A 24,363-nucleotide genomic window follows, 5' to 3' on the forward strand; every position below is an offset into this window, starting at 1 on the left:
GTGTTATTAATTTTGTTGGCGGTCTAACTATATTTTAATTTATGACCTAATATCATTCAAACATATTGAATGCATATTTATCTCTCTAAAAATATATTCGATAAATTAATTATAAAGTAATACATAACTTGTTAAATTTATAAACGATCAATTAGAAATGATTTATTTCTTTTGGCTTAGCTAAATAGAGACGTAAAAGATTCAACTTTTATGCCTGTGATACAAGACAAGAAAAATCAAATATATATACAAAGAAATAATCTCAAATATTATACTCCTACTTTTTATGTTTCGATAATGAAATTTATTAGTTTACACAAAGCTTAGATTTGTGGGGTTTAATTAACGTGTGCATGCATATAACCATGTATATGTAATGTATATATATACACTATATATATGATTAGTACACACACATTACTTAATGGAGTTTAACCCTTCTGAATTATCATCTCTTCTTCCATATTTCAGCTCAAACCGCCGGCCCTTCACCGGAGCCTTGCCGGAGAGTGGAGTTTCCTAAATCTCAACAACTTATATATACAAAGGTAACTCTAATTTTGCTTTTTTCTTCTTCTTTTAAATCTATTTGTGAATGAAAACTTGTATTTTTAATCTGTCAGATAAAAAAGATCAGATTTTGCTCAAAAATGTTTGTTATGACAAATAATTTAGTACCAAGATTTTTCTGGGATTCAATAATTTTGAGTATTCATCGCCTTGGAATGCCTTATTTCGATCCCTGAAGCTTTCTTTTTATTAAAGATTCAATTTTTATGTGTTTTACTCATATTTCAAATAATGGAATTTGCAGACTGAAGCTTGATTTCTGCTTCTAATTACAAGATGGTGCAGCTATCCAACATATTCAACACACTATCGAAAAACATATCAAATAGAACTGAAAAGAAGAGCAGGCTTAGCACTGGAAGGGAGGCTGCGGCTGTTCTGTTAAAGGAAGCAAAGAGGAATGAACGGCTGCTGACCTCTTCTGGTTCCATAAATGGCAGGAAGAGCGAAACCTTCGCTTCTAGCTACTCAAAACGAGGCAAAAAGGGAATCAATCAAGATTGCTTCATTGTGTGGGAGGTAGGAAAATGATCAGTCTGCATATTGATAGAATTTAGTACTCTACTGTTGAAAGTTTTCCCAAATTTTCTTGAAATGGATTTGATTTGGCTTTCTGATTAGTACTATTGTGTGTTTTTAGGAGTTTGGTGGCCAAGAAGACATGGATTTCTGTGGAGTCTTTGATGGACATGGAGCATGGGGCCATTTTGTGTCGAAAACTGTTAGAGAGATGCTGCCTTCGTTGCTTCTCGGTAGTTGGAAAGAGGCTGTTGAGCTCAATGCAGGCGACTTGGATTGCATCTTGGAGTCGGAGAAGAAGCAGATCCAGTTTGACGTGTGGGAGCAGTCTTTCTATAAGGCTTGTGCTGCAGTTGATCAAGAACTCGAGCGACATTCTGCAATCGACTCTTTCCACAGTGGCTGCACTTCCTTGGCGCTTGTTAGACAGGTAAACCGCGATTTCCTCTTTATGTTTAGCCATCAACAGGGAGAGATTGGCGCATTATTTGTTATTCATAGGCCTATTTCATAGTCATTATCATGAAAGTTACAAACTTGGCTTCATTGTTAGCTTATTAATTGATATTGATCTTTGTCACATTTAGATTTTCTAGAAAAACAAATGCCAATATTAGTGAGTTTGTTGTGTTTATGCATTTCTTACTACAAGATTATCATGAAAAATTCTTGGTTTTTCATGGTTGTAAATGAGTGGATATTTAGTTATTGGATGACATAGATGATTCTTGAAAATAAGTGCTAAATAGTATGTTTCTCCAAACATAAAGAAAATGTGATCTAAGGCTATTGCTGTTGACCTTCTTTTCCATAGGGTGATCTCATGATAGTTGCAAATGTGGGCGATTCGCGGGCTGTGCTAGCAACTACTACAGACGAAGGGAATTTGGTCGCGACTCAGCTTACAACCGACCACAAACCAAATTTACCATGTTAGCCCTCAATCTCTACCTCTTTCCTCAACAATAATGCAGTTTCAAGATCTTGATGTGTGTGTTCATTGCCACAGATGAGCGCAAACGCATAGAGAAGTCTGGAGGGATGGTTTACTCCTGCCCGGATGAGCCAGGGGTGCATAGGGTCTGGCTGCCAAACGGGCAGGGGGTCAGAGGCCCGGGCTTGGCTGTATCGAGGGCATTTGGTGACTACTATATTAAAGACTTTGGCCTAATCTCTGAGCCACAGATAACACAAAGGTGCATTAGCAGCATGGATCAGTTTGCTATTTTGGCAACAGATGGGGTATGTATAGATGCTACTAGTAATCATTCCATGCTTCAAATCTATGATATTTTGTGTGTTTGAGACGTGAAATTTAGACGCCTAAACTGGCAAAGACCGATGTTCTTAAAATAAATGGATTGATAGGTTCTATCATATGTCAAGTTGAAATATTAAATATGGACACAATCCTTGAACTATGTTATAGAGATCAAGAATTGATTTTTCTTGATTATAACAATGATTTTGTTAGGTGTGGGATGTGATTTCCAATGAAGAAGCAGTGGAGATTGTTGCTTCTTCAAAAAGGGATGAATCTGCAAAGAGGCTGGTTGAGTATGCAGCTTGTGCATGGAAACGCAGGGGAAGATGTGCTGTGATGGATGACATTTCTGCCGTCTGTCTCTTCTTTCATCATTCAGCTTCTTCCGGTCAAGAGACGACCCCGTGAATGGGAGCCACGGGCGCATCTATTAGATAGTCGTGCAGTGGTTGCAGATTTCTCTCAATTATTTGTAAATACATGTTTTTAGATCAAGGACACTCATTGATCTAGCTTATGAAGAGTTATTTTGATCTTTCTGTTTTATTAAGGTCATATCCATAAATTTCTTAAAGAAAGAGTTGCAACAAAAAAAAAAGTTATTTTTGGTTTAGTTATTTCTACTAGTATTAGAACTTAGTTCGCCTAAAAAATTCCATTTTTGGGAAAAGTTCACTCCATCTTCCAAATAATATTTGGACTTTTTTCCCTTATCAAACCACATGTGACAGATGATGAGAGTGTGTTTTTCTCTCAATTCAAGTACACATGTTTTCTTATGAGATTATAATTAATACATATTCGAAATTATTCATTGGTTTCAAACGTAACATGCCAAGATGAGATCTTTCTCAACAGCTCAAACATGGAGTATAATTTTTTTTTTAAATAGTAAAATATATCATACAGAAAAATATTGAATACTCCTATTGATTTTCAATGTTGAATAAGGGCTACATGTTCACTCTCATCTGGGGAATATAAGCTGGAAAATTGGAATGTATGACATTTTATATACCCAATTAATCAATATAACCTTACTCCATTTTTCAACTATTCATGAAACATGATCATAATCTAACTCCTCTTCTAGCTGTTTAATCAACAGTTCCATCATTTTCTTGTACATAGGCATATAATGATCATTTATCATAGTCTTCGACAATCGGAGCTTACTGTACAATTCTCTCTGCGTCTCGTACAACCCGACTTTCTCCTCAGCCTCAACGTCATGCTCTTCACTGCTCGGCCCCGTGGAGGGCGTACAGATGATGTGCATGACCCGCCCGGGAGGGTAGAAATGGATGTTGTCAGAGACATCAGAAGGTGAAATGGCTGCATGGCTTTCGACTTCATTGGAGAATGCCTTCTCCTCTTCGGTTATCTCCTCTGCCACAGCCTCCTCCTCTTCTTCCTCTTCCTGTATCTCGGCATGTACCTCGCTCTCCTTCCTCTGAAGCTCTCTCTCCAGCTCATACCACAATTCACCTTCCGAGATCTCCTCAATTGTAGATGCATCAACAACTTTCTCCTCCTCTTCATCGGTCTCATCGTGCCCAGTGGTCCCATTGTCACTAGAGGAACAGTATTCCACCTTGTTCGTGTCAGTGCTGCTTATTATTACTTCAGTTATAACTGTTTCGGATGTCGTCTCAGTTATAAGAGGAGCCTCAGGAAGATCATCCGCTTTAGCATCTGAGTGAGAAGAGACAGCACGTCGCCTGGGTCCCATACACGCCCATAGTGATATTGAAGAACGGGTCTTAACAACTGCTTCGGCTACTACTTGTGCACGCTTCATCACAACCTATGGTAATGAGTCAAATGGCAGATTTCTTAGCAAAAAAAATTCTCACAAATGAAGTCATTTTATGAATGAGACAAGGGTTCAAGATTTTGCAGCAGACCTTAGTGCCACTTGAGACTGGTCGTAGAAGAGCACCAGCACCAACAACTCTTGCTCTGGCATTCGACATTGAAGGTAGTCGAGACCCAAGAGCAGTGGCAGACCGATAGATGACATTCAGAACTCTGTTGCGCTCAACTTGATCTCGAAGATCATTTATCCAAGACGAAGCAGTCACCTGAAATAGAAAGGGTGGGGAGTTCTTAAAGCAAAGAACCAAACGTAATAGAAGTAAAACACGACAATGGTATGTTCAAATATCTTCCGGAGAATATGATAATCAGCAGTACCTCTGAACGAAGATCATCAACAGACGCGGCTGAAAATGTGGGCACCAGATCAGAACCATTTACTATTGTGGTAATAAAGTGTTTTCCTGACTCTGCTAGCTCCCACGTCATGCAGGCAGCTGAAAGAAAGATAATGCACAAATAATAAATCATATAGCACGATCAATCTACTAGCAATCACTGTCGAGCAAATTTGAGAACTAAACTAGAACATGCCTGGGGCAAAAGTAAAACAAGTAGCTGCTGAAAATTCTTTTTGTTCCCGGAGAATGTACGTTAACAAAGCAGCTGTACCACCACCAAGTGAATGACCAACAATCTGAAATCAAATATAAACTTCGTAGAACACAAAGAAATTGCACACTTGAACAAAGACTATTGCACAAGACAGAGTGAAGAAAAAATGTCTCCTACAGTCCTACCTTGATCTCATAGTCAGGATTTTGTTCAACAGCCTTGAGTAAAGTAGGAGTACTCAGCTTTGCTATCCATCGAGCAGCAGCAACCATTCCACAATGTGCATATCCCAAAACCAGATTACTGACACCACCATCATCCAAAACTGAATGGTGAAAAGGGACCACTGCACCTGTTGCTGCAGTCAATGTATCTTTAATGCTGTGAGTGCCACGGATCAAGAGAAGGAAGCACTTTGAGTTTTCATCACGTAAAATTGTGAAGGCCGGTTTCAGAATCTGCAACAAGAAAAATATACTTCAAAGGTTTGAACATGTTTGAGATACAGACACCGCAACCGATACACACTACACAGAAACAATATCACATACCCCTGCTTTGGGCTTCTGAAGAAGGACATTCGCTTCAGTGAATCCAGCAGTTTCTAAAAACACCGGAAATGGCTTCTTCGAGAAAAACATACAAAGGGTTAGCAATCTTAAGTAATAATACAACTGATCAATGATATCAACCCCCTTCAGCCGCACAGCCTTTTCGCCCGCATACACACTTGCAACCTGCAAATTACCCTGCCAGATCACCCAATATATCAATAACTCCCAAAAGCAATTCTCAACAATGAAAGATACTCAAAATTTCCTCCAAGTAAAGCTTGACTAATTTGCCTTTACACACTATAAAATCAATAACACATGTCTCAAGAGAAAGTACCAATCACCAAAAATCACTGAATTTGCAACATTGAGATCAATACATAAAAACTACATTAAGATCAAACATCTTTCTAGGTCATTGCTGCAAAAACAATACCATTTCTAAAAAATGCTCAAAACTAAATTGATTATGCACAGCATTCCGCAACATCTATATCAGACACAATTCAGCATATTATCTAGAATACACCAGTTTACAGCAACTCAACATCAATAATCGAGCTGAAAACCTTCAATTTCCAACCAAAATAGATTCACAGCTCTCACCTGCCTCCGAATGAGATAATTAATCCCGAAAGCCAAGTCAGCGATCGGCCATTTCCCCAACGTCTCGGCGTACGTAAACCTCAACGTCTCCGACATCGTATAAATCGTCTCCAGCCAAGTCGCCGGCGCTTGAGCAGGCCTCCGCGACAGCCGTTTCTTCACCGATCTGCTCTTCGATTTCGAGCAATCGCCACCGGCTGAATCCTCCCCTTCAGCTGCCGCCGAAATCCGCCGGCTCACCACGTAGTACAGCAGCACCACCGCCCCCACCGCCGTCGCCATTGTCGTGGCTGCCATCGGAGCTCCCGTCCGACCAAATCAGCAACCAAATAGTAATTGTTCACCCTTGATCACTGCGCGCTTTATGCAAAACATGTAAATCACATAGATTCGGAGATTATGCTATAATTCGTCGCATAATCTGTTGATCGATTAATTGAATTTTGCAAGAGGGAGAAGAATTGGGGAAAGGGGGTTCAACAATCTACAGTCGATCACTGAAGCTTTAACGCAAATGCATAATGACGTAATTAGCCTTCCATTAAACACCGATTATTTTTGGTGTTGCTTTGTGATTTGATCCGCGTAATTAAGCCTGATAATCTACTAATTGCATTCAATTGCAGGGTTGAATGAGTATCATTTCTTTTACTATGTGAATAAGTAATAAAGATAATTGATAAAATGCAAACTCACCTGAGGTATAAACTCAAAAAAAAATTCCACGATACAGTTGCAACACTGCTTCAATACAATATCAAACACAGTATAAAATTTCAAGATTTTAATGTCAACATAGTATCAACACAATATTAACACAACATCAATCATTGACTATCATTGAAATTCTGTTGACATTTTCCTGTTGATACTTTTTTGTGATCTGTTGACATTTTTCAATGGTCCAGACTTCAGATCATAGTTTTGAGTTTATAAAATATTTAGGGTTTTCGTTTCATCACGTTCCAACTAATAAATCATGAAATAATTTTGATTTTTGACGGATGGGATAATTTATTGGGGGTAGTATTGTCATTTGAGGTTAAGTGCGCATTGCGTTGGATATAGGAAGGCAATATGCGTACGCTTAGCGGGATGTGGTGGAGGAGTTATCCTGTGTTTGACGGTGCGGGTGAATTCTGTGTCATTTGATTACTTTACGAAATTAATCTGTATTTTGTTAAGGAAATTTGACCAATAAGATAATTTATACCTTTTTGTGGTATTTTGTTAAGGAAATTTGACTATTACGATCCCAAATTAAAATAATGTCAAATTAGTGGCCAAAAATGCATATCGTCTTTATGAAAAGTGAATTTGTGTTAAATTACTAGTCAAAATAAATAGTAAAAATAAATTTAATGCATGTATTAGAAGTGGGACCATGGCTTTGCGATGTACCAAAATAAATGGACACCATAATTTCATTAAATCATAATTTGTAAATGGTCCACCATATTTAAGAAATACTACTAATTAATTTGATAGGTCAACCATAATTTATGTACTTTACGCGTGCAATTATAAATAAACACTCACGGATAATGTCAAAAAACACCTATTAAAATAGTAAGTTATACTTTCACAATCAACTCAACAAAGTGCACTTCTTTGTTTATAGTATGTGTTACAAGTGGATTTTCCATTCATGAATACACAAGGCAATTATCATGAACTTTCTTTACTCTGCCAAAACAGAAAACAAACGTAGATAACCTAAAAGTACTCCATCCAAATTCGACAACACAATACTGTTTGCAATCAGACATTTCCTATGAATAAACAACTCTATACTATGCTACTCTTACAACACCCCTCATACAATCATATGTATACTTCCTCAGCACGAAGCAACTTAAATTGATAAGGGCTGACCCCTTATCAAATATAGAGCACACGAAAATATGAAAACTGGCAGATAAATCCTAGTTAATGAGAGATTAGGGTTCCAAGAACTCCGGTTTTGAGAAGAAGAATACTTTATTTCTTAATTGTCAAGTTATGCGACTCTCTAAAGGGGGAGTGGATCCCCTGCTGTGGTGGGAACACAGCAGGGGCTGCTGTACCGTGAAACGCTGCCGTTTTCATCTCAACTTTTACGGACTTTACTCTAATCCATATAGCCTTTAATAGCCGCACTAATTAATACACATACTGATTCACTGTAATCATTAATCATGAGTTTATTTATATGGAAATTAAGTAGGAGCTTACGATAAATTTCAGAATTTCATTTGCATCATGTTCAATTAAATTTTATTAAACTATTAATATTATAATAAATTAACGTAATATAAGTAAATTATTATTTGAAATTATAGTTAGAAACTTATAGCTTATCGGTAGCAACTGAGAGTGATCTATTTTTATAGACGGAGGGAGTATTCTACTTTCAAAAGTTATGGAAATGGCCAAAATTCAATGAAAAATAATTAATAAATACAAAATTTGAAAACAAAATGTGTTCAAATTTTGATCATTTTTATTCAAAAACAAATTAAACATGAAATTAATAACTCCCTATTGCAAATTGCAATCAATAGCTCTAATTATGTTTTTTTAGTAATAATCTATTGATATTACATTAATACTAGTTAACATAATTTCAATTATTAACTTTTAATTACTAAAAGTTAATATTCAACAAAACATTACTCTTACTTATATAAATAAAATCACTATGGACGGTGGAAATAGTAGTCAAATTTTAACTTAAAGCAATGATCAAATAAAATATTGATTGAATATACTACACAACATCACCAAGTGTAAGCTCAATTAAAAATAGTAAATAAATGATGTAACTAAATCAAAACGCCAAAGTCTGTAAAAGTTGAGACGAAAACGGCAGCGTTTCACGGCACAGCAGCCCCTGCTGTGTTCCCACCACAGCAGGGGATCCACTCCCCTCTAAAGGATCCTAGTATTTATAAGATCCAACCCTGCTTGATTCGACCTAAAAGTCAATTTGGGAAAGAATCAAGGAAGAAAACCCGAGGATCAAAATAAAATAACAAAAAATATGAAATACCAAAGGTATGCATGAATAAAGAATTGATTGATTCAAAGATATCTCCCACTTAGGGGAATAATCTTTGAATTTGGCAGGTCTTTTTGAGGCTCTCTTCAATTCGGTCTTCCCGCCTCTTTCACTTCCACCTCCTTCTGTCTCGGCTTCTAGACGCCCTTCTTCTTGGGCTGCTGCTCTTCCTCGTTGTCCTGTTCATCCGTGGCTTGAGAGTTGGATGTGATCACATCCAAGGGCTATCATAAATACGCGCTAAAAAGATGGCATTGCCTTGTAAGCCTTATCGATTCCCACCACATCATCTGCACAAGTAAATAAGACACGAGTTGATACTTCTCAAGAATTAACAACATATATAGTGATCAGTATTGTCCACATACTTAAATTCTCGCGATGATAATAAACTATTTAAGCTTTCAATGATGGGTGTCTCGTCTCTATAGTTCTCGTGGAGTATTTTCATGATTCTTCCCAACGGGAAAATTTAGAAGTTTAACAAAATGTCCCTAAAATGGCTGTTACTTCAACAAAGAGTACTTTACCTTTCACTCTATTGTATAATGATCATTATTACTTTTAGTGAGACCTTGACATCCTTCCAATAGCCAGACATTTTGTTAGTATAAGAGGTTCAAGAGATGAAAGTAACTGACTACTTTTATCAAGATTTTACTCCCTTCTATACACAATTCTATACACAAGTATTGAACATTTTCACCACAAGATTTTACTCCATTTTATTCCCACTAAATTTAAAGATTCTGTTCATTTCCAATTCTAATGGCACTACTCCCACACAAATTAATAGTATGATATACTCTCCCCCATCTCTACAATATAGACAATATTTGAAACTGCTGAGGTTTATTGCAAATTTGGTAAAATAAGAGAGATAAAATGAAAAAGTGATTGAAGTTTTGTTAGTGGAGAATGAGACTCATGAAAATTGAAAAAGATTCCTTTAATAGAATTGACTTGTTTTCAAAGGATATCCTAAAATAGGAAATATGGTTTATTTTTAAGGGACAGATAATAATTAATTTATATATCAAAGATGTAGTACTCATACTAAAATTAATAGTACTTCATCATTCCACAGTAGTAAAGTCAATAAAGTAAGAAAGAGAATAATGTAAAGAAGTCTTATCTATAATATTATCTTTCTTACTTTACTATTTCTCTACTTTAACTATTTAGTCCGCTATTATCCGCTCTGAGGAGTGATCAATTGCTAACTCATCACTTAATTGCTAACTACAACTAATTTAAGGCCATAGGATTTTAGAAAACGTGTGGTCTACAATTTGCCACGTGTAATTTTCGTTTTTATTAATAAAATCAAAAAAGATAAAAAAAACGTCAAATTAGGGTTTTAGATGAAAATGTCAATATAGTATTTCGGAAATATCAATACAATGCTTTGAAAATGTCAACACAATGCTTTAAGAATGTTAACCCATTGCTTATATTGACATTCTACATGTATTATATTGACATATTTTATATAGTATGTTGACATTTCTGCTTTACGAAAAAATTGAAAAAATTTTGAATTTTTTTTTTCAAATTTTGACGTCGGAACATATGCATGTATGATATCGTTGGAATCCTTATAAAATTATCTTTAATTTAATATATGTTATATGAATTTAACGTTTTGTGATTTCTTTTAAAAGTTAGTTATAACTAAACATGTAGTTAATCGACATTAATACCCCTATTGATATTTTATGGAATTAATCCTATGGTTTTATTGACGTTTTTTGTTGATCGTATTGACATTTCGTGGTTGATGATCTAGGCCCTTAATTTGAATATCTAATGACTACTCCCTCCGTCCCAGATTAAGAGTCACTTTTTGCCATAAAAGTCTGTCCCAGTTTAAGAGTCACTTTTAGAATTTTTCATATTTGGTCATACAATTTTACCTCATTCTTCATCAAAATTACATCAAAATGTCATTATCTACATTAAAATAAACCAAAACAAAAATCAAAAGTCAAAAGGGACCCACCTTCAACCAACTCTATCATCTCACTTCATTTATTACACACTCCATCATCTCACTTCATTTATTACACACTTCAACTCTTTCTTAAAACCCGAGTCATAACAATAGGTGACTCCAAATATGGGACGAAGGGAGTATTATTTAGTTGTAGTTAGCAATTAGGTATTGAGTTAGCAATATAACCGCTCCCCTATCCACTCTTAATCTGATTTAGCAGTGGAATTAAGTCATTTAATAGCGGAAATGAAATCGCGAGATTTTTGTAGTGGATGAAACTAATGAAGTTTAAGGGAGTCTCCGTTGCCTCTTCCATATATATTTGAAAAGAGAATATCTCTGTTTGATATCGCTTCTAATTGTCTTTTTCTCCCGATTACATGCCATCATCATCTCTACATTTTGCAGCATACTAGTGTTTAACCATGTGCAATGCAAGACTTAAACTGATTTTTTGCACTAATTTGAGATTATCAAGCGAATACCAAAATATAAGTTTTCACAATGAATATATTCGCTCTTGCCAAATTTAAATTCAATACATGACAATGTATATGCATATTTCAATTTTTTGAGAAGCATCAAAAGAGAAATACTTCCTCCGTCCCATCAAAATAAGGACTTTTTTTTTTCCGTTCGTCCCATAAAATAGCCCATTTTCATTTATTGAAAGTTCTCATCAACTCATTATCCATATACATCAATTGATTTACAACTTATACCATATCATTAAACACTAATAGTATAATTTAAACCACCATTTACATATTTCTCTTATTTTGCCATTATATCCATTAATTCCAGTACCGTCTCAAATATCTCTATATTTATGAGACAGAAAGAGTAAGAATTGAACGGTAATACTCCATGTCATTTCCGAGAAGAAATTAAAATCAATTTAATTCTAACTATGTTTACAACTTTTAGTAATTTAAATATAAATATATTTTGAAATTAGACTAGTACAACTTAAATATCAAATATGAATAAATAAATTCATTTATAAATACAAACCTCAAATAATTTCAATATACGGAATATTAAAGATTAATAGAAAGTCAAAAAGATTGAATATAATAGGAGTATATAGTTAAAAAATATTTACTTAAATGAAAAAGAACTCAATTTTTAAAACATAACATAAATTGACTGACATATAAAAGCCTAAAATAATTAAATCCTCAAAACCCTTACTGAAAGCGCGCCTCCAAAACCATTCTCTCTCCCTCGCACCGGCGAAACTTGCCCTGCGTGCCGCGCCGCCGCGACACCTCCCCGCCTGCCTCTCCGTCCCTCTGCTTCTCCGGGCTCGCGGTGGTGTGTTGCAGCATTGATTGATTTTCTTCATTCTACTTTCTAAGGAACAGCTCGAAAAAGAGAAAATGGTGTCGTCAAATATAAGAGACGTTTTAACTTCATTTAGTCCGAATTTGGACTTGTTTGCCATCACTCTCGGTGATGGTCGGGTGAAGGTGCGTTTCTTTCATGCTTTAATTGCTATAAATTGTTGAAAAATGTGATGATTTTTACTGTTTGTTTGTAGTGTTCCTTAATTTGATTTAGGTTGTGCTATGCAATTAGCTTAGTTATTAAAAACGATTTTTAGGCAGTGTAGCAATGCGCTCTTGTTGTTGAGTTGTTAGATTTTTTATTCATCTTTGTATCAAAATTAGGGATGTAACTTACTCCTAAGCTATTCAGAGCTTGACTCAGTTTAAGCTCGTTTACTGATTAAATGGATAAAAGAACCTAATAGCTGAAACATCTATCTAAATTTAGAATGCTCAGTGGGATCGAATAAGCTCACAGTCTCGAACTATTTGTAAAATAAAGCTCGAGGCTTGGATTTATACTAAATAAATGAAGCCTGAGCACGAGAGTATTTGACTGAATTACACTTTTAATAAAAACAATGAAATATGATGCAATTACATAGTTCATACATGCATTCATTTGCTGGGATAGTAATTCGTACGATAGGAGATTTGGATGTGGATAATAATTTAGTTTGTCAAACTCGTAGATATGGGACACCGGGAAGAGTCAGGTGCAGACTGAATTTGCTGATCTTGATTCGACAGAGACGAAGAGTGTCTTTGGGAATCAGGAGGGAGGGCACCTTTCCATGGATTATACATGTATGAAGTGGTTTTCTCTGGAGAAAAAGGTTTGGTTTTTGAGCATATATTGTTAAAATAATTTGTTGTATAGTTCTTTTCTATCAATGCATACTAGCTTATATATGATACTGATTATTGAATGATGTTGAACTTCTGTGTTCAGAAGAAAAGGAAGCTCGGGAGTTCCCTGCTGTTGTTGGGGACTGGAGGTGGGGATGTTCTCGCGTTGGATGTGGCTGCCGGTCAGTTGAAATGGAGGGTTAACAATTGCCATCCAGGGTGAGTATCAAAATGCTATTTCTTTATTCTTTGATGTATTTGAGTTTCGCAGGATACTAAATCTGGATAAGTGTGATATGAAATTGGATGGTTCGCCCTTTGTTATTTTGTTCAAACATTGACACTAGCTTGATGACTTGCATCTTCTTCTTTTTTTTATTATTATTTAATTAAAGCTGACTTGGCCCTAAAATTTTGTGTACTTTTAGCTTTAGTACAACATGACTGTTTTTATGTTTATATATCAATAAGGGTTAGCATAGGAAAATGAAGTAATGGTTGCAATGATTGAAATTACATCCTTACGGGGACCTTTCTGTCATGCTTTCATCTTCAACATCCATGAAATTTAAGCATAAATACATGTGTTTTTGTGCTAATCAGTTATTTGCTCTTCTCTGTTAAAATTGGCAGGGGTGTCAGTGCTATTTCATTTCCTGCACATGGCTCACACATTTACACGGTGGGTGCAGATGGAATGGTTTGTGAGATAGAAGCAATGTCAGGGAACTTGTTAAATAAGTTCAGTGCTGCTTCAAGGGCCATATCTTCGTTAGCTATCTCCCCAGGTACTTCCCACATCCTTTTTTTCAGAAAAGTTTCAATTTTCGTAAGCTGGTTTATAAGTGTCAACATAAACGACTGATAAGTTGTTGCATTTCAAAGCCTGTAAACTGGTGTACAGTTTTCCTTCCTTTATGGCTGTTGCAGTCTTCGTATAAGTTTTTGCTAGAATTTGTTATTTTCCTTACTCATTGATTACTGGTTGGCTACTGCACTAATCAGATGGGAGAATGATAGCAACTGCAGCATCTCAGTTAAAGATTTTCAATTCTACAAACCACAAAAAGCTGCAGAAATTTTCTGGCCATCCCGTGAGCTCATAGTTTCCTTTCTTTAGTTCCTACAATAACTAACTTTATTAATTAATTTTTTCTATATGAATTGCTGCTAATTTCTTTCACTTTTTCGAGCCTTGTTGCATAGATCATTCATATTTCTCCATTTATAATAGGGAGCTGTGAGATGCATGATTTTCTCTGAAGATGGCAAATATGTGCTTTCTTCAGCAGTAGGAGAACGATATATTGCAGTTTGGGAAATTGATGGTAACAAAAAGAAATCTGGTTCTGTTGTCCTTGCAATGGAACATCCTGCTGTATTCTTGGACAGCAAGTTTGTCAACACAGGCGATGCAGATGATGCCAGTCTATGTGTTTTGGCTATATCGGAAATTGGTGTCTGCTATTTTTGGCATGGGAAGACTATTGATGAATTGCGCAATTCTAAACCAACAAAGATATTCGTACCTTCTGATGATGAAGTTCTACAGAAACACAGGGGGGGAATTCCCAATGTATTTGCTGGAAAGCTACAGAATATTTCTATGCCTGCATCTGGTCACGTATTCCTCGCATACGGTTTGCTTATAAAACCGACATTTGAAAAAGTTATGGTTCAGCCTGGAACAGACTTACAATTAAGTTTTTCACACAATGGTATCCTGTTACCAACCAGCAAACCCCAAAAATCTAGAAAAACTTCGCACATCCGTAACGAAGGCAAGTCAGATGCTCCCTCTACACAATAAGATGCATCCTTGGTTGTTATGAAACTCTATATGGCATCACCATTACCATTAGCTTGATTCAAATGTGCATCTGCTTGCTTGTTATTATCAAACATGGTGATGTTAATTATTGTAGCTATCTTATCCTTAATGTGGTATTAACTTTTATGTACGTATACATATATGTTGAACAGTTACTGCTCTCGATCGCTCAAACATAGAGGGCGCATTAGGCCCTGTGCCTCAGATGCTTGATTTGGTTACTGGAAAGAGTGAAGCCAAACCTGTTGGAGTCAAAGGTATGCATGGAGAAATTCACCCCCCTTCTTTTATTTATTTTATGCTTCATTTTCTTTGTTTGTTTCTTCATAAGAACCACGTCAATGGTTTGAAAAGATCTGTTTGCTCCCTAGTCTCTACTCAAAGAGCAAATCTTCCATAGCAAATTATAAGTTTTCTGTGCTCTCTACTGAAAGAGCAAATCTTGCATTGCAAATTACTGTAATAGAATCATGCAAATGAAGCAATAAAGATTAAAGTTGCTTTTTACAAGTAGGCCTTGTGTCATTGAGGCATTTTGTCACAAGGATTACATAGTGATTATGAAGTTTTAAAGACCAACATACTGCTTTTCTTGCTTCAACTGTTGTGATCTTGGAATATAGTCAGTGACACTGCATGATGCTTGTCTCTTCGTAAATTGATTGAGAGGAGCGGATGCGCAATGATTATCTGACTCATGCTATGTACAATCCAGAAAAAGATGAATTAGACACTGTTACACTGTGCATGGAGGATCAGCTGAGATCTTTAGGGATACTCAGCAGTACGGATGATGCATTAAGCTCGACATTGGTCTCTAAATACCTGAAGGGCATCAATCTTGATGCAAGTACACCACAGAAAAAGGTATTCTTTATGATGAAGTTTTAAGCTTTGTGTCTGTTCCAGATATTTGGATATAGGATGATAAATTTGTCCCTAACTCTATAGGTGAAGACTACTGTTTTGTCCCTGGAACCTAGTGATGCATTCGACCTTTTAAAAGGATTGGTGGATGTTTGGCAATCCAGGTCTGATCTCTGAATATCTGGGAACTCGAATGTGATGTTCTTTGCTACGATAATAGTATTCAATTTAGCTCCTGCACTTGCAAACTATTACCCAAATTTCGCAGAATAAAATATGTTTCTCAATCCATATTTCGTCTCCTCCTTAATATAGTTATTCTTTTGCCAGATCACACAGTAGCAAGTATGTTCTCCCTTGGATATCTTGTATTTTGGCGTGTCACAGTGGTTTCATCAAATCTAAGGAACCAAAATTTCTTGATTCCTTATACAAGGTAAACTGATGAATATTACTCAAAATATCCAAGAACATTATCGTCAATACGTTAGAATTACTTAATATTGTCCTTTTTTGGCTTATGACTCACTTTATGCATACTCCATCTTCAGCTTGCCAACGCCAAAGCACCAGCAATGAACTCTTTACTCCAGTTATCCGGTCGTTTGCAACTCGTGTCTGCTCAGGTTAATCTTTTGATTTCATGTAAACTGAGTTTCCCTCTGCTTGTTTCTGTGCTAATGAGCTTTGCATTGTAACCAGATTAACAAGGCTGTAGACAACAAGACTCCCGTCTCAGAACGTGATGATGATGAGCATGAGGATGAGAGCGAAGATGAAGATGTTGATGAAGTTGTTTATGGAGTTGATGATGATTCTGAGACAGACAGTGAGAGTGATGATTAGACATGTTTGTAATAGAGAAGGGTAAGCGATTAACCCCTAATTTTGTCACCATTGTATTATGCAGTTATGCAATTCATAGTATTAAACAGTTTTGTTTTAATCATTATTGACAACACTTCTGCGATAACAGCATTTTGTTCTTATAATTAGATTTTTAGTCTATAGAGATATCAGTTTATAATCCATTTCCTCATCATGGATCACCAACTATTGAAATCAATCCCAGAATCTTCATAATCATTGTCGTTACAAATGCAAAAAACCGGTTTAGGCATTCAAACTTAACCCACAAATTAAAAAAAAAATCTTATTATCAATCACAATTAAAATTGAAAACAATATCAATCAATATAGTGAAAACACACAATAATCAATCAAATTATTGAATACTAGACAAATAAACTAGGCAAAAGCATTGGGGTTTTCCAAGAGATAGGCTTCAATAACTTTGTATATAGCCATGGCACTCTCTTTCCCGGCCTTCACCTCTTCCTCCTGCACCTCGTACCCTCCAAACGCCTGATACTCGCTCGTCATCTTGCAAATGCAGCCGCCGTCATTGGAGTTCTCGAACTTAATCTCGTAAGCGATCGATTCGATCTTGTCGGCCAATGCATCGCCCTCAACCATCGTGTATTTGCACACGAAGTTTTCCTTGTCTAGTTCATCGATACGGTTCTTCATGTACTTAAAGTGACTAGCTGCATGAGTTAACAATTAAAATTTTTATTTTTGAACTTTCAAAATATTCACATTAAAAAAAAAGATGAAAATCATGAAACAATTAATAATTCAATGAGACATAAGTTTATAAAATGCTTACCCTCGGTGAAATTTACTTGCTCGATGCTTCCAACTCCTCCATCTCCTTGCAATAATTCGACACTCTTGATGAATTGTGGTAGGAGTTTTGGCAATAGGGTGTTGGATTCAAGGATCAATGCCCTAAATGCACGTGCCGGGGCAACCGGGCTAGCGAATTCTTGACTAATTTTGGTGACACTCATAGTAGCGATTTCAAGAATAGTACGAGAGGGAATAATATGACTATATGTGATATGATATTGAAAAAATTAGTGATAATTATATGGAAATAAGTTGTATATTTATAGGTGTGTGAAGTTTGTTAACAATGCACTTGATCAATATTGAACATGAGTTATACAAAGACTTCAAAGTTGTGGGGATTGGAAATTCTTTGTTTACACACCTTTGAATTTTCAAAAATAAAATAAAATTCATAATGATGTTTATGTCACATTTTGTCTACACCGGCTGCTAAATATTTGGAATATATACGTGGAATTAAGATAACTTAAGTTGACGCCAAATTTTGACTTTCTTAAGTTTGAATGATTTTGATATACTAGTATATATGTGAGCCCTTGATTCTTACTTGTGAACCTAAAATCAAAAGAGGGAATTGAACCACTTGATTGTTATGAGTTTTTTTCTTGGTTGTTGGGTTTCCTTTATTTAATCCCTTTTTCAATTTTTGATCTTTTAGATGTAAAACGATAGACTCTTCTTTTGGTTTAATTAGACAGCTTTAGATTGAGATATTTACACGCACAAAATTGTGGGTGCGTATATGTTTGATTAACGAAATTTGTTGCATTAATCACAAAAATAATAATCATATTTCGGAATCTGCAAAAGCCAACTTTTCTTTGTTTTATTTTTCAAATTAATTAATTTATTAGTATTTTATTTTATTTGACATGGTAAAATAGAGCAATGAAGTTTGAACATTAGCGTTTATTTTTTCACTATACGTTGATTTTATTGTTTTTATTTTTATTTTTTTATTTTGATTCAATTTTTTTAAGTGGAGTTCGAACATTGCTTAGAAATGACGTATGTATGGTTTCCAAATTTATTTTAGATTAAGATGTGCAATCAACCCAAAAACGAAACGGCCCATTTCCTTTTCGTTTGGTATGCCATATGAAATTCATCACTTGGCAAAAAACAATAGTGATTTCAATATATATGTGTTTTTGCTTGAATCAAGAAAAAATCCACAAAATTTAAATAACCATAAAAGATAAAAATAACCATACACGTCGTTAAAAGTGAACAGTAAACTAACAAATACATACAAATTACAATACTCCAAAAAAATGTTAGAATTAATTATAGGCATGAGGGTGTGCCAAAAGATAAGCTTCCACAACTTCATACATTCCAACAGCCCTATCTTTGCCTTGCTCAATATCTTCTTCTTTAATCTCCATATTATCCTTTGTATAATATTCACTTGTAATCATGCACCGACACCCTCCAAATCCATATGCCTCAAACTTCACCTCATGTGTGATGCGATCAAGCTTAGCCATCAATCCATCCACTTCAATAAATGTGTACTTGCACCTAAAGTTTTCTTCGTCGAGCTCATCGATCCTATGCTTCACGTAGTTCAACGGACTCGCTGCAAAAAAAAAATACAAAATAAGCCAGCAGTCGCAGTGGTGAAGCCAGAATTTTTTTTTATTAATATATTAAGTTGAAAATATCATAAAACTTTCCTTAGTTACGAAATCGAAATAAAAAAAGTGAAATAATTCTAGTAGTAATATATTGAAAAACACACCTTCTGTGAAATTGATTTGTTTGATGGTTCCCGGTCCGCCGGTGCCTTCGAGGATTTCAACGTTCTTGATTGATGAAAACATGAGTTGGGGAGCAAGATTGTGAGAATCAAGGATCAAGGCCTTGAACATCCTATTTGGGGTCACTTTTGTTCTAAAGGTTTGTGACACTTTGATCACCCCCATTTTTTTCTTTTCTTCTCCTGTGTTTTTTCACACAAAAATTGAGATGGGAATATGATTCAAATGGGTGAGGGTTTGAGAGAATAGGAAGAAGATGAAAATGACTCTAGTTGACTTAAAGAAAATAAGTAGTCTTTCATAGTGGGGAACCAATTTTTGACCCATTCAACGCGCAAAGGGAACCTTCCCATGTGAAGTAGAAGTCCTTTTTTGAGTTAAATCACTTATTTTTGCTTAAATGTGATTTGGAGAATATTAGTTTTAGTTAGTGGCTTAACAAGTGATTAAGAAACTAGGTGGCCAACATGTTGAAACCATGTGAAGATGTTCTTGGAAAATCTCGAGGTGATGGGATTAAGTTTCCGGATTCTTTGCATACTAATTATTTGAGCAATAATATTAAATAAATAATATATTGATAAAAATGTGAGATCCCTGTACAATAAAATATAATAAATGTTGGAAAGATTTTTAGAAATGAGTTTATAATAATGAAATTAATTGCACCTCCCAGGCCCCCACCATTACATTAGGAAAGTGTCGGCATGAACATGATGGCATGATATCCAATCACTTGATGCACCTAACTAACTTATTAGATAGAGTTATTTGCCCCCGGTGACAATGTTGGATATTTACAACAAATTATTTCAATGTTTTGGCAATAGCTATCTGGGTTTAAGATTAATTACGAGAAGTACACCCTTATCATGAATATTTTAGGGATGAGTATTCGGTTAGTAGGTTATCGATTGACTAGTTAACCGAATAATGTTGGTTAATCGATAATCAAACTTTTTCATTTTGATGCGTTCAATCTTATAACAATAAAGCAATACTCCATCCGTCCCGGATAATTCGTCCCAGTTTTTCATTTCGGTACGTCCCACATAATTTGTCTCATTTCACTTTTACCATTTTTGGTAGTGGACCTCATATTCCACTAACTCATTCCTACTCACATTTTATTATAAAACTAATATATAAAGGTAGGACCCACATTCCACTAACTTTTTCAACTCATTTTTCATTACAATTCTTAAAACTCGTGCCCGGTCAAAGTGACCCGAATTATCCGGAACGGAGGGAGTATATTTTATTTCTCAGCACACTGACTTTCAAGGCTTTCAAAAAGTTGGGGTAGTATCAAAAGCACTCTAATGTTTTCTTTGTGTGTACATTTTGACAGAAAAGAGAGACATGAATTTATCCCACATCGATTATGAACAAAACATGGGAGAAAGAGTGATAGAACCATATACTACAACCTACTTTTTCTGGCAGACCATATTGCCTAATGAGTTATCCAAAAGGCCCATGGGCCTTCTAACACCAATATAGTTAGTTTTAAATTTTAGTTTGGTTAAATTGGGGTAATTAACTGGAAAACAGCTAGCTTAGGACTGGTTATTTTGATAACTGATTTCTAAATTGTGTCGGTTTCGATTTTATAGCGTACTTGGTATGAAACTATTTTTGTTAATTAAAATTTCAATTCGGTTTAATACATTAATCTTCGTGCCTTTCCAAATGTCTTTATCTTTATGTTAATCATACACTATATAAATCTCAGTGGAGGTGCCCTTAAATCATGAAGATTTACAATGAATTTGTCACTTTACTAGTATATGAATTCGTGGACCACCGTTGATATCCAACCGGTAACCAAATTTTCATGTTTTGAATTCAATTTAAATCACACCAAATTCATAGTATTTCATCTGAATGTATTGTATATGATAAATATATGTTGTATAATAACTCAATCCTATAAACAATATCATCTTTTATTTAATTGATTTAAGATAAAGAAACCATTGTTATCTAAAAAAGTCTCCAAATTAATGTACTCAATCGAAATAGATTATCATAAGATACTTGGTCCTTGTACTTGAATAACCATATAAAACGAAATAAAACATATCCATTTCATCACCACGAAACATCTTATTTTCCACCCAATTCACATACATAGGTTGGGCAAAACAAACTCAAAACACAATACATAGCCAAGTTTAATTTGTTGAAAATTCATCTTCATAAATTCATGCATAAATCTCTGGGTTGGCCAAGAGATAGGCCTCCACAGCCTTAAGCAAACCAGCTGCTTTCTCTTTTCCAGCCTTGATCTCTTCCTCTTTGATCTCGACACCCGGTTTCGTATAATATGTACTACCATTTTTGCCCTTGGTACCACCATCTTCGCTAGCTTCCATCTTCGTTTCATAAGTAACCTTTTCGAGCTTGTCCATCAATGGATCGCCTTCGATCAATGTGTAAGAATAGGTCATCGTTGCCTCGTCTAGAACATCAATTTTGTGCTTCATGTACTTAAATTCACTACCTGTGCGTGTAACATAAACCGAACTTAGTTTTTTTGGGTTAAATAAGGACCTGATACGTATTGTAACGAACTGGTTAAACAATTTGTAGCGAAATTCAAATGTATAGGCCTTGGACAAAATTTGAAATAGAATTTAATATAAAAGGACAAACTTTTTTGGTCAAAAACTTAGTTTAATTTATATTTCTTGATCAAACTAAAAATGTACTAATTATATAATAAAGAAAAGCAAGAAATTAGACCTTCTGCAAAGTTGATTTTCTTGATGGTTCCGGGGCCTCCATTTCCTTCAAGAATCTCAATATTTTTTAGGGCTTGAGGGGCAATTTTGGGAATTAGGTTATCGCCGTCAACGATCAATGCCTTGAACAGCCGCGGCGCGGCCACGGTGCTTGTGAACTCCTCCGTGAATGTCACAGTCGACATATTGTGAAATTTTTTTGATCACTTTTACTAATGAAATGTACTTGAAGATCAATTGATTATGCAATGAGTTTGTGTTGAGACATGGGAATTTATATATGCAATTTGATATGATAGATTATGTTTCAACAAATTTTTGCAGCCATTAAATCTTTTGATGGCATGAATTGTAAGGTACCACTAAAGATAAGTAGATATCAACATAAATGAGTTTATGAGCATATTGAATACCAGCCGAATAGTATGGTTGTTGTTAGGAAATTTAGAATGTCCCACTTTAAATTATGATGAAGTAAAGTTAATGTTGATTAGCCATTTAAAGTTAAGTTTAAACTAATAACTCTTCAATTCTATATAGAATTCATTATTAATTGTATTACCTTTAACATCCAAAATTGTCAATATAATTAATAACCAAATAAATATTCCACAAAAAACATATATAATTATTTATTCAAACCATATATAACCAAAATGCAACCAATTACATTTCAAGCAAATAAAGGATGCTATAGCACCCATAAAAATACACACCTTGTACATAAACACAAACAATACAACTTCAAACCACCACCTTATATAATTTATTTGGAAATTTGAAAATATTGATAGTTCCCTTTAATTTATTAATTACAACTAGTATTCATGTGGATGTGCATGGAGGTGAGCCTCAATTGCATGGAAGATAGCCTTTGCCTTCTCTTTCCCTTCCTTGATCTTCTCCTCCGTGATGCTGTGGTGCTCCGTTTTGGTGTGGTATGAGCTCTTCGTTTTCACCACGGAGCCACCATCTGGGCCAGCGTCGACCTTCACGACATACGAGATCGAATCGATCTCGTCTCCCAAAGCATCACCTTCGATCACACTATATTTGTATGTGTGATTGGCCTCATCGATTTCTTCCACCTTGTGTTTTGCAAATTTGAATTGGCTACCTATATGATTATATACAAGTTGTTAGAAGGTACACATGTTTCTATTTATTTTTCTATTTGGTAAGTGATAGTCTTCTATTTTACCTGCCATGCACATTTGGATATTTAATTTCTACGTAAGAAAGCAAGACAATGACTACATTATAGTAGTATTTCAAAATCAATTGGAATTAAATGACTTAAAAGACAATATTGCCCTTAGATTATACTTAAAAATCTAAATAACATTAGATTTAAAAGTTCATCAAACATTTCCAAAGCAAGATTGTATTGTAAAGGTGTGTGACTCACATATATAGCATGTATAGTGATTACTGAAAGTAAAACATGCTAAGTTAAATGTGACAACCAGAAAAGGAAAGCAGAGAGCAGAGATAGCGGTATTTACCTTCACCAAAAGTGATCAACTTGATGGTACCAACTCCGCCATCGCCCTCAAGAATTTCGAAGCTCTTGAAAGCCCCGGGGACGACCTTGGGGATGAGGTTGTCAGAATCGAGAATGAACGACTTGAACAACCTAGATGGTGAGATGGTGGAGACGACTTCGTATTCGTAGGTCACGATACCCATGATGATAATGTCCTTGATTTTAAAAATGTTGGAACAAATGGAAGAGAAGAAGAGTTTTAATGTGTTGTAAGGTTGAGTTGTGAGTTTAAGGTTGGAAACAAATGCACTATTTATAGGTGAACTTAGGGTTAATATTGGCATACAAGAAAATAATCTCATCTTTATTAATTACTTATGCTACTACTTTTGTCTATGTCGGGATAGTAGTCTATATTTTTATATACATATTAGTAATATTTTATAAATGGTGTACCAACTACTACAGATCAGAGTACATACATGTATAATTTGATAAGAATTAGAAAGATACTTAAGAATTTCTCTATGCATGTGATATGTAGTATTTTACACGTTGATTAAAATTGATTAATAAGTATGTATCCATGAATTTTCTTTTCTTCTAGAAGTTCTGCAGGTTGGATTACATTTACAATCTCACGTGCTATCAGCTTAGAATGTAAGATTGAAAGTATTTCACACATATATATGATGATTTTCGACGTAAATATTTAAAGTGGATCATATAGATGCAAATTGCAATACCCAAAAATATTATGAACCAAATGAGAATATGATTTCTCATTAGTTGGCCAATTATTGTTATTTCTT

At 35.1% G+C, this 24,363-nt stretch overlaps 7 protein-coding genes across 7 annotated transcripts; 2 read left to right on the forward strand and 5 right to left on the reverse strand.

Moving 5' to 3' along the window:
• The first annotated feature begins 348 nt into the window (after positions 1-348).
• On the forward strand, positions 349-2,888 carry LOC125194159 (probable protein phosphatase 2C 34). Its single transcript, XM_048092224.1, has 6 exons — positions 349-548; positions 815-1,089; positions 1,211-1,519; positions 1,904-2,021; positions 2,099-2,331; positions 2,564-2,888. The coding sequence occupies exons 2-6, from the start codon at positions 847-849 to the stop codon at positions 2,759-2,761; spliced, it is 1,101 nt and encodes a 366-aa protein (XP_047948181.1). The 5' UTR covers positions 349-548; positions 815-846; the 3' UTR covers positions 2,762-2,888.
• Positions 2,889-3,257: 369 nt separating this feature from the next.
• Positions 3,258-6,446, reverse strand: LOC125194157. The gene is made up of 7 exons (XM_048092223.1): positions 5,947-6,446; positions 5,338-5,535; positions 4,972-5,244; positions 4,766-4,868; positions 4,550-4,668; positions 4,261-4,437; positions 3,258-4,160 (listed from the first exon to the last, which is right to left on the reverse strand). The coding sequence occupies exons 1-7, from the start codon at positions 6,241-6,243 to the stop codon at positions 3,411-3,413; spliced, it is 1,917 nt and encodes a 638-aa protein (XP_047948180.1). The 5' UTR covers positions 6,244-6,446; the 3' UTR covers positions 3,258-3,410.
• A 5,732-nt stretch (positions 6,447-12,178) lies between these two features.
• Positions 12,179-16,833, forward strand: LOC125196208 (WD repeat-containing protein 43). Its single transcript, XM_048094631.1, has 12 exons — positions 12,179-12,454; positions 13,006-13,149; positions 13,266-13,381; positions 13,796-13,950; positions 14,168-14,256; positions 14,397-14,943; positions 15,146-15,250; positions 15,709-15,860; positions 15,945-16,024; positions 16,191-16,296; positions 16,412-16,486; positions 16,563-16,833. The coding sequence occupies exons 1-12, from the start codon at positions 12,365-12,367 to the stop codon at positions 16,704-16,706; spliced, it is 1,803 nt and encodes a 600-aa protein (XP_047950588.1). The 5' UTR covers positions 12,179-12,364; the 3' UTR covers positions 16,707-16,833.
• Positions 16,834-16,999: 166 nt separating this feature from the next.
• LOC125196209 (major strawberry allergen Fra a 1-2-like) lies at positions 17,000-17,790 on the reverse strand. The gene is made up of 2 exons (XM_048094632.1): positions 17,530-17,790; positions 17,000-17,407 (listed from the first exon to the last, which is right to left on the reverse strand). Exons 1-2 carry the CDS (start codon positions 17,711-17,713, stop codon positions 17,109-17,111), a joined length of 483 nt encoding a protein of 160 aa, XP_047950589.1. The 5' UTR covers positions 17,714-17,790; the 3' UTR covers positions 17,000-17,108.
• Positions 17,791-18,724: 934 nt separating this feature from the next.
• On the reverse strand, positions 18,725-19,576 carry LOC125193211 (major allergen Pru av 1-like). Its single transcript, XM_048090971.1, has 2 exons — positions 19,300-19,576; positions 18,725-19,137 (listed from the first exon to the last, which is right to left on the reverse strand). The coding sequence occupies exons 1-2, from the start codon at positions 19,481-19,483 to the stop codon at positions 18,839-18,841; spliced, it is 483 nt and encodes a 160-aa protein (XP_047946928.1). The 5' UTR covers positions 19,484-19,576; the 3' UTR covers positions 18,725-18,838.
• Positions 19,577-21,384: 1,808 nt separating this feature from the next.
• LOC125197448 (major allergen Pru av 1-like) lies at positions 21,385-22,318 on the reverse strand. The gene is made up of 2 exons (XM_048096188.1): positions 22,067-22,318; positions 21,385-21,824 (listed from the first exon to the last, which is right to left on the reverse strand). The coding sequence occupies exons 1-2, from the start codon at positions 22,248-22,250 to the stop codon at positions 21,526-21,528; spliced, it is 483 nt and encodes a 160-aa protein (XP_047952145.1). The 5' UTR covers positions 22,251-22,318; the 3' UTR covers positions 21,385-21,525.
• A 354-nt stretch (positions 22,319-22,672) lies between these two features.
• LOC125197449 (major allergen Pru ar 1-like) lies at positions 22,673-23,826 on the reverse strand. The gene is made up of 2 exons (XM_048096189.1): positions 23,571-23,826; positions 22,673-23,182 (listed from the first exon to the last, which is right to left on the reverse strand). The coding sequence occupies exons 1-2, from the start codon at positions 23,752-23,754 to the stop codon at positions 22,884-22,886; spliced, it is 483 nt and encodes a 160-aa protein (XP_047952146.1). The 5' UTR covers positions 23,755-23,826; the 3' UTR covers positions 22,673-22,883.
• Between the last annotated feature and the right edge of the window lie 537 nt (positions 23,827-24,363).

Source organism: Salvia hispanica, chromosome 6 (assembly GCF_023119035.1).
Source record: "Salvia hispanica cultivar TCC Black 2014 chromosome 6, UniMelb_Shisp_WGS_1.0, whole genome shotgun sequence".
In the NCBI taxonomy this organism is placed as follows: domain Eukaryota; kingdom Viridiplantae; phylum Streptophyta; class Magnoliopsida; order Lamiales; family Lamiaceae; genus Salvia; species Salvia hispanica.

Bases quoted from the DNA above. Each gene is read 5' to 3' on its own strand.
- LOC125194157 (XM_048092223.1), bottom strand. From the start codon at position 6,243: ATGGCAGCCACGACAATGGCGACGGCGGTGGGGGCGGTGGTGCTGCTG. The intron at 4,869-4,971 runs GTAGGACTGTAG...ATTTGATTTCAG, and splicing joins ATCCTGACTATGAGATCAAG to ATTGTTGGTCATTCACTTGG. The intron at 4,669-4,765 runs GCATGTTCTAGT...TCTTTCTTTCAG, and splicing joins TTGTTTTACTTTTGCCCCAG to CTGCCTGCATGACGTGGGAG.
- LOC125197448 (XM_048096188.1), bottom strand. From the start codon at position 22,250: ATGTCGACTGTGACATTCACGGAGGAGTTCACAAGCACCGTGGCCGCG. The intron at 21,825-22,066 runs GTCTAATTTCTT...TTACACGCACAG, and splicing joins GAAAATCAACTTTGCAGAAG to GTAGTGAATTTAAGTACATG.
- LOC125196209 (XM_048094632.1), bottom strand. From the start codon at position 17,713: ATGAGTGTCACCAAAATTAGTCAAGAATTCGCTAGCCCGGTTGCCCCG. The intron at 17,408-17,529 runs GTAAGCATTTTA...TAACTCATGCAG, and splicing joins GCAAGTAAATTTCACCGAGG to CTAGTCACTTTAAGTACATG.
- LOC125194159 (XM_048092224.1), top strand. From the start codon at position 847: ATGGTGCAGCTATCCAACATATTCAACACACTATCGAAAAACATATCA. The intron at 1,090-1,210 runs GTAGGAAAATGA...GTGTGTTTTTAG, and splicing joins ATTGCTTCATTGTGTGGGAG to GAGTTTGGTGGCCAAGAAGA. The intron at 2,022-2,098 runs GTTAGCCCTCAA...TCATTGCCACAG, and splicing joins CCACAAACCAAATTTACCAT to ATGAGCGCAAACGCATAGAG.
- LOC125197449 (XM_048096189.1), bottom strand. From the start codon at position 23,754: ATGGGTATCGTGACCTACGAATACGAAGTCGTCTCCACCATCTCACCA. The intron at 23,183-23,570 runs GTAAATACCGCT...ATAATCATATAG, and splicing joins GTTGATCACTTTTGGTGAAG to GTAGCCAATTCAAATTTGCA.
- LOC125193211 (XM_048090971.1), bottom strand. From the start codon at position 19,483: ATGGGGGTGATCAAAGTGTCACAAACCTTTAGAACAAAAGTGACCCCA. The intron at 19,138-19,299 runs GTGTGTTTTTCA...TTTTTTTTGCAG, and splicing joins ACAAATCAATTTCACAGAAG to CGAGTCCGTTGAACTACGTG.
- LOC125196208 (XM_048094631.1), top strand. From the start codon at position 12,365: ATGGTGTCGTCAAATATAAGAGACGTTTTAACTTCATTTAGTCCGAAT. The intron at 15,251-15,708 runs GTATGCATGGAG...TGTACAATCCAG, and splicing joins CAAACCTGTTGGAGTCAAAG to AAAAAGATGAATTAGACACT. The intron at 16,297-16,411 runs GTAAACTGATGA...CTCCATCTTCAG, and splicing joins TTCTTGATTCCTTATACAAG to CTTGCCAACGCCAAAGCACC.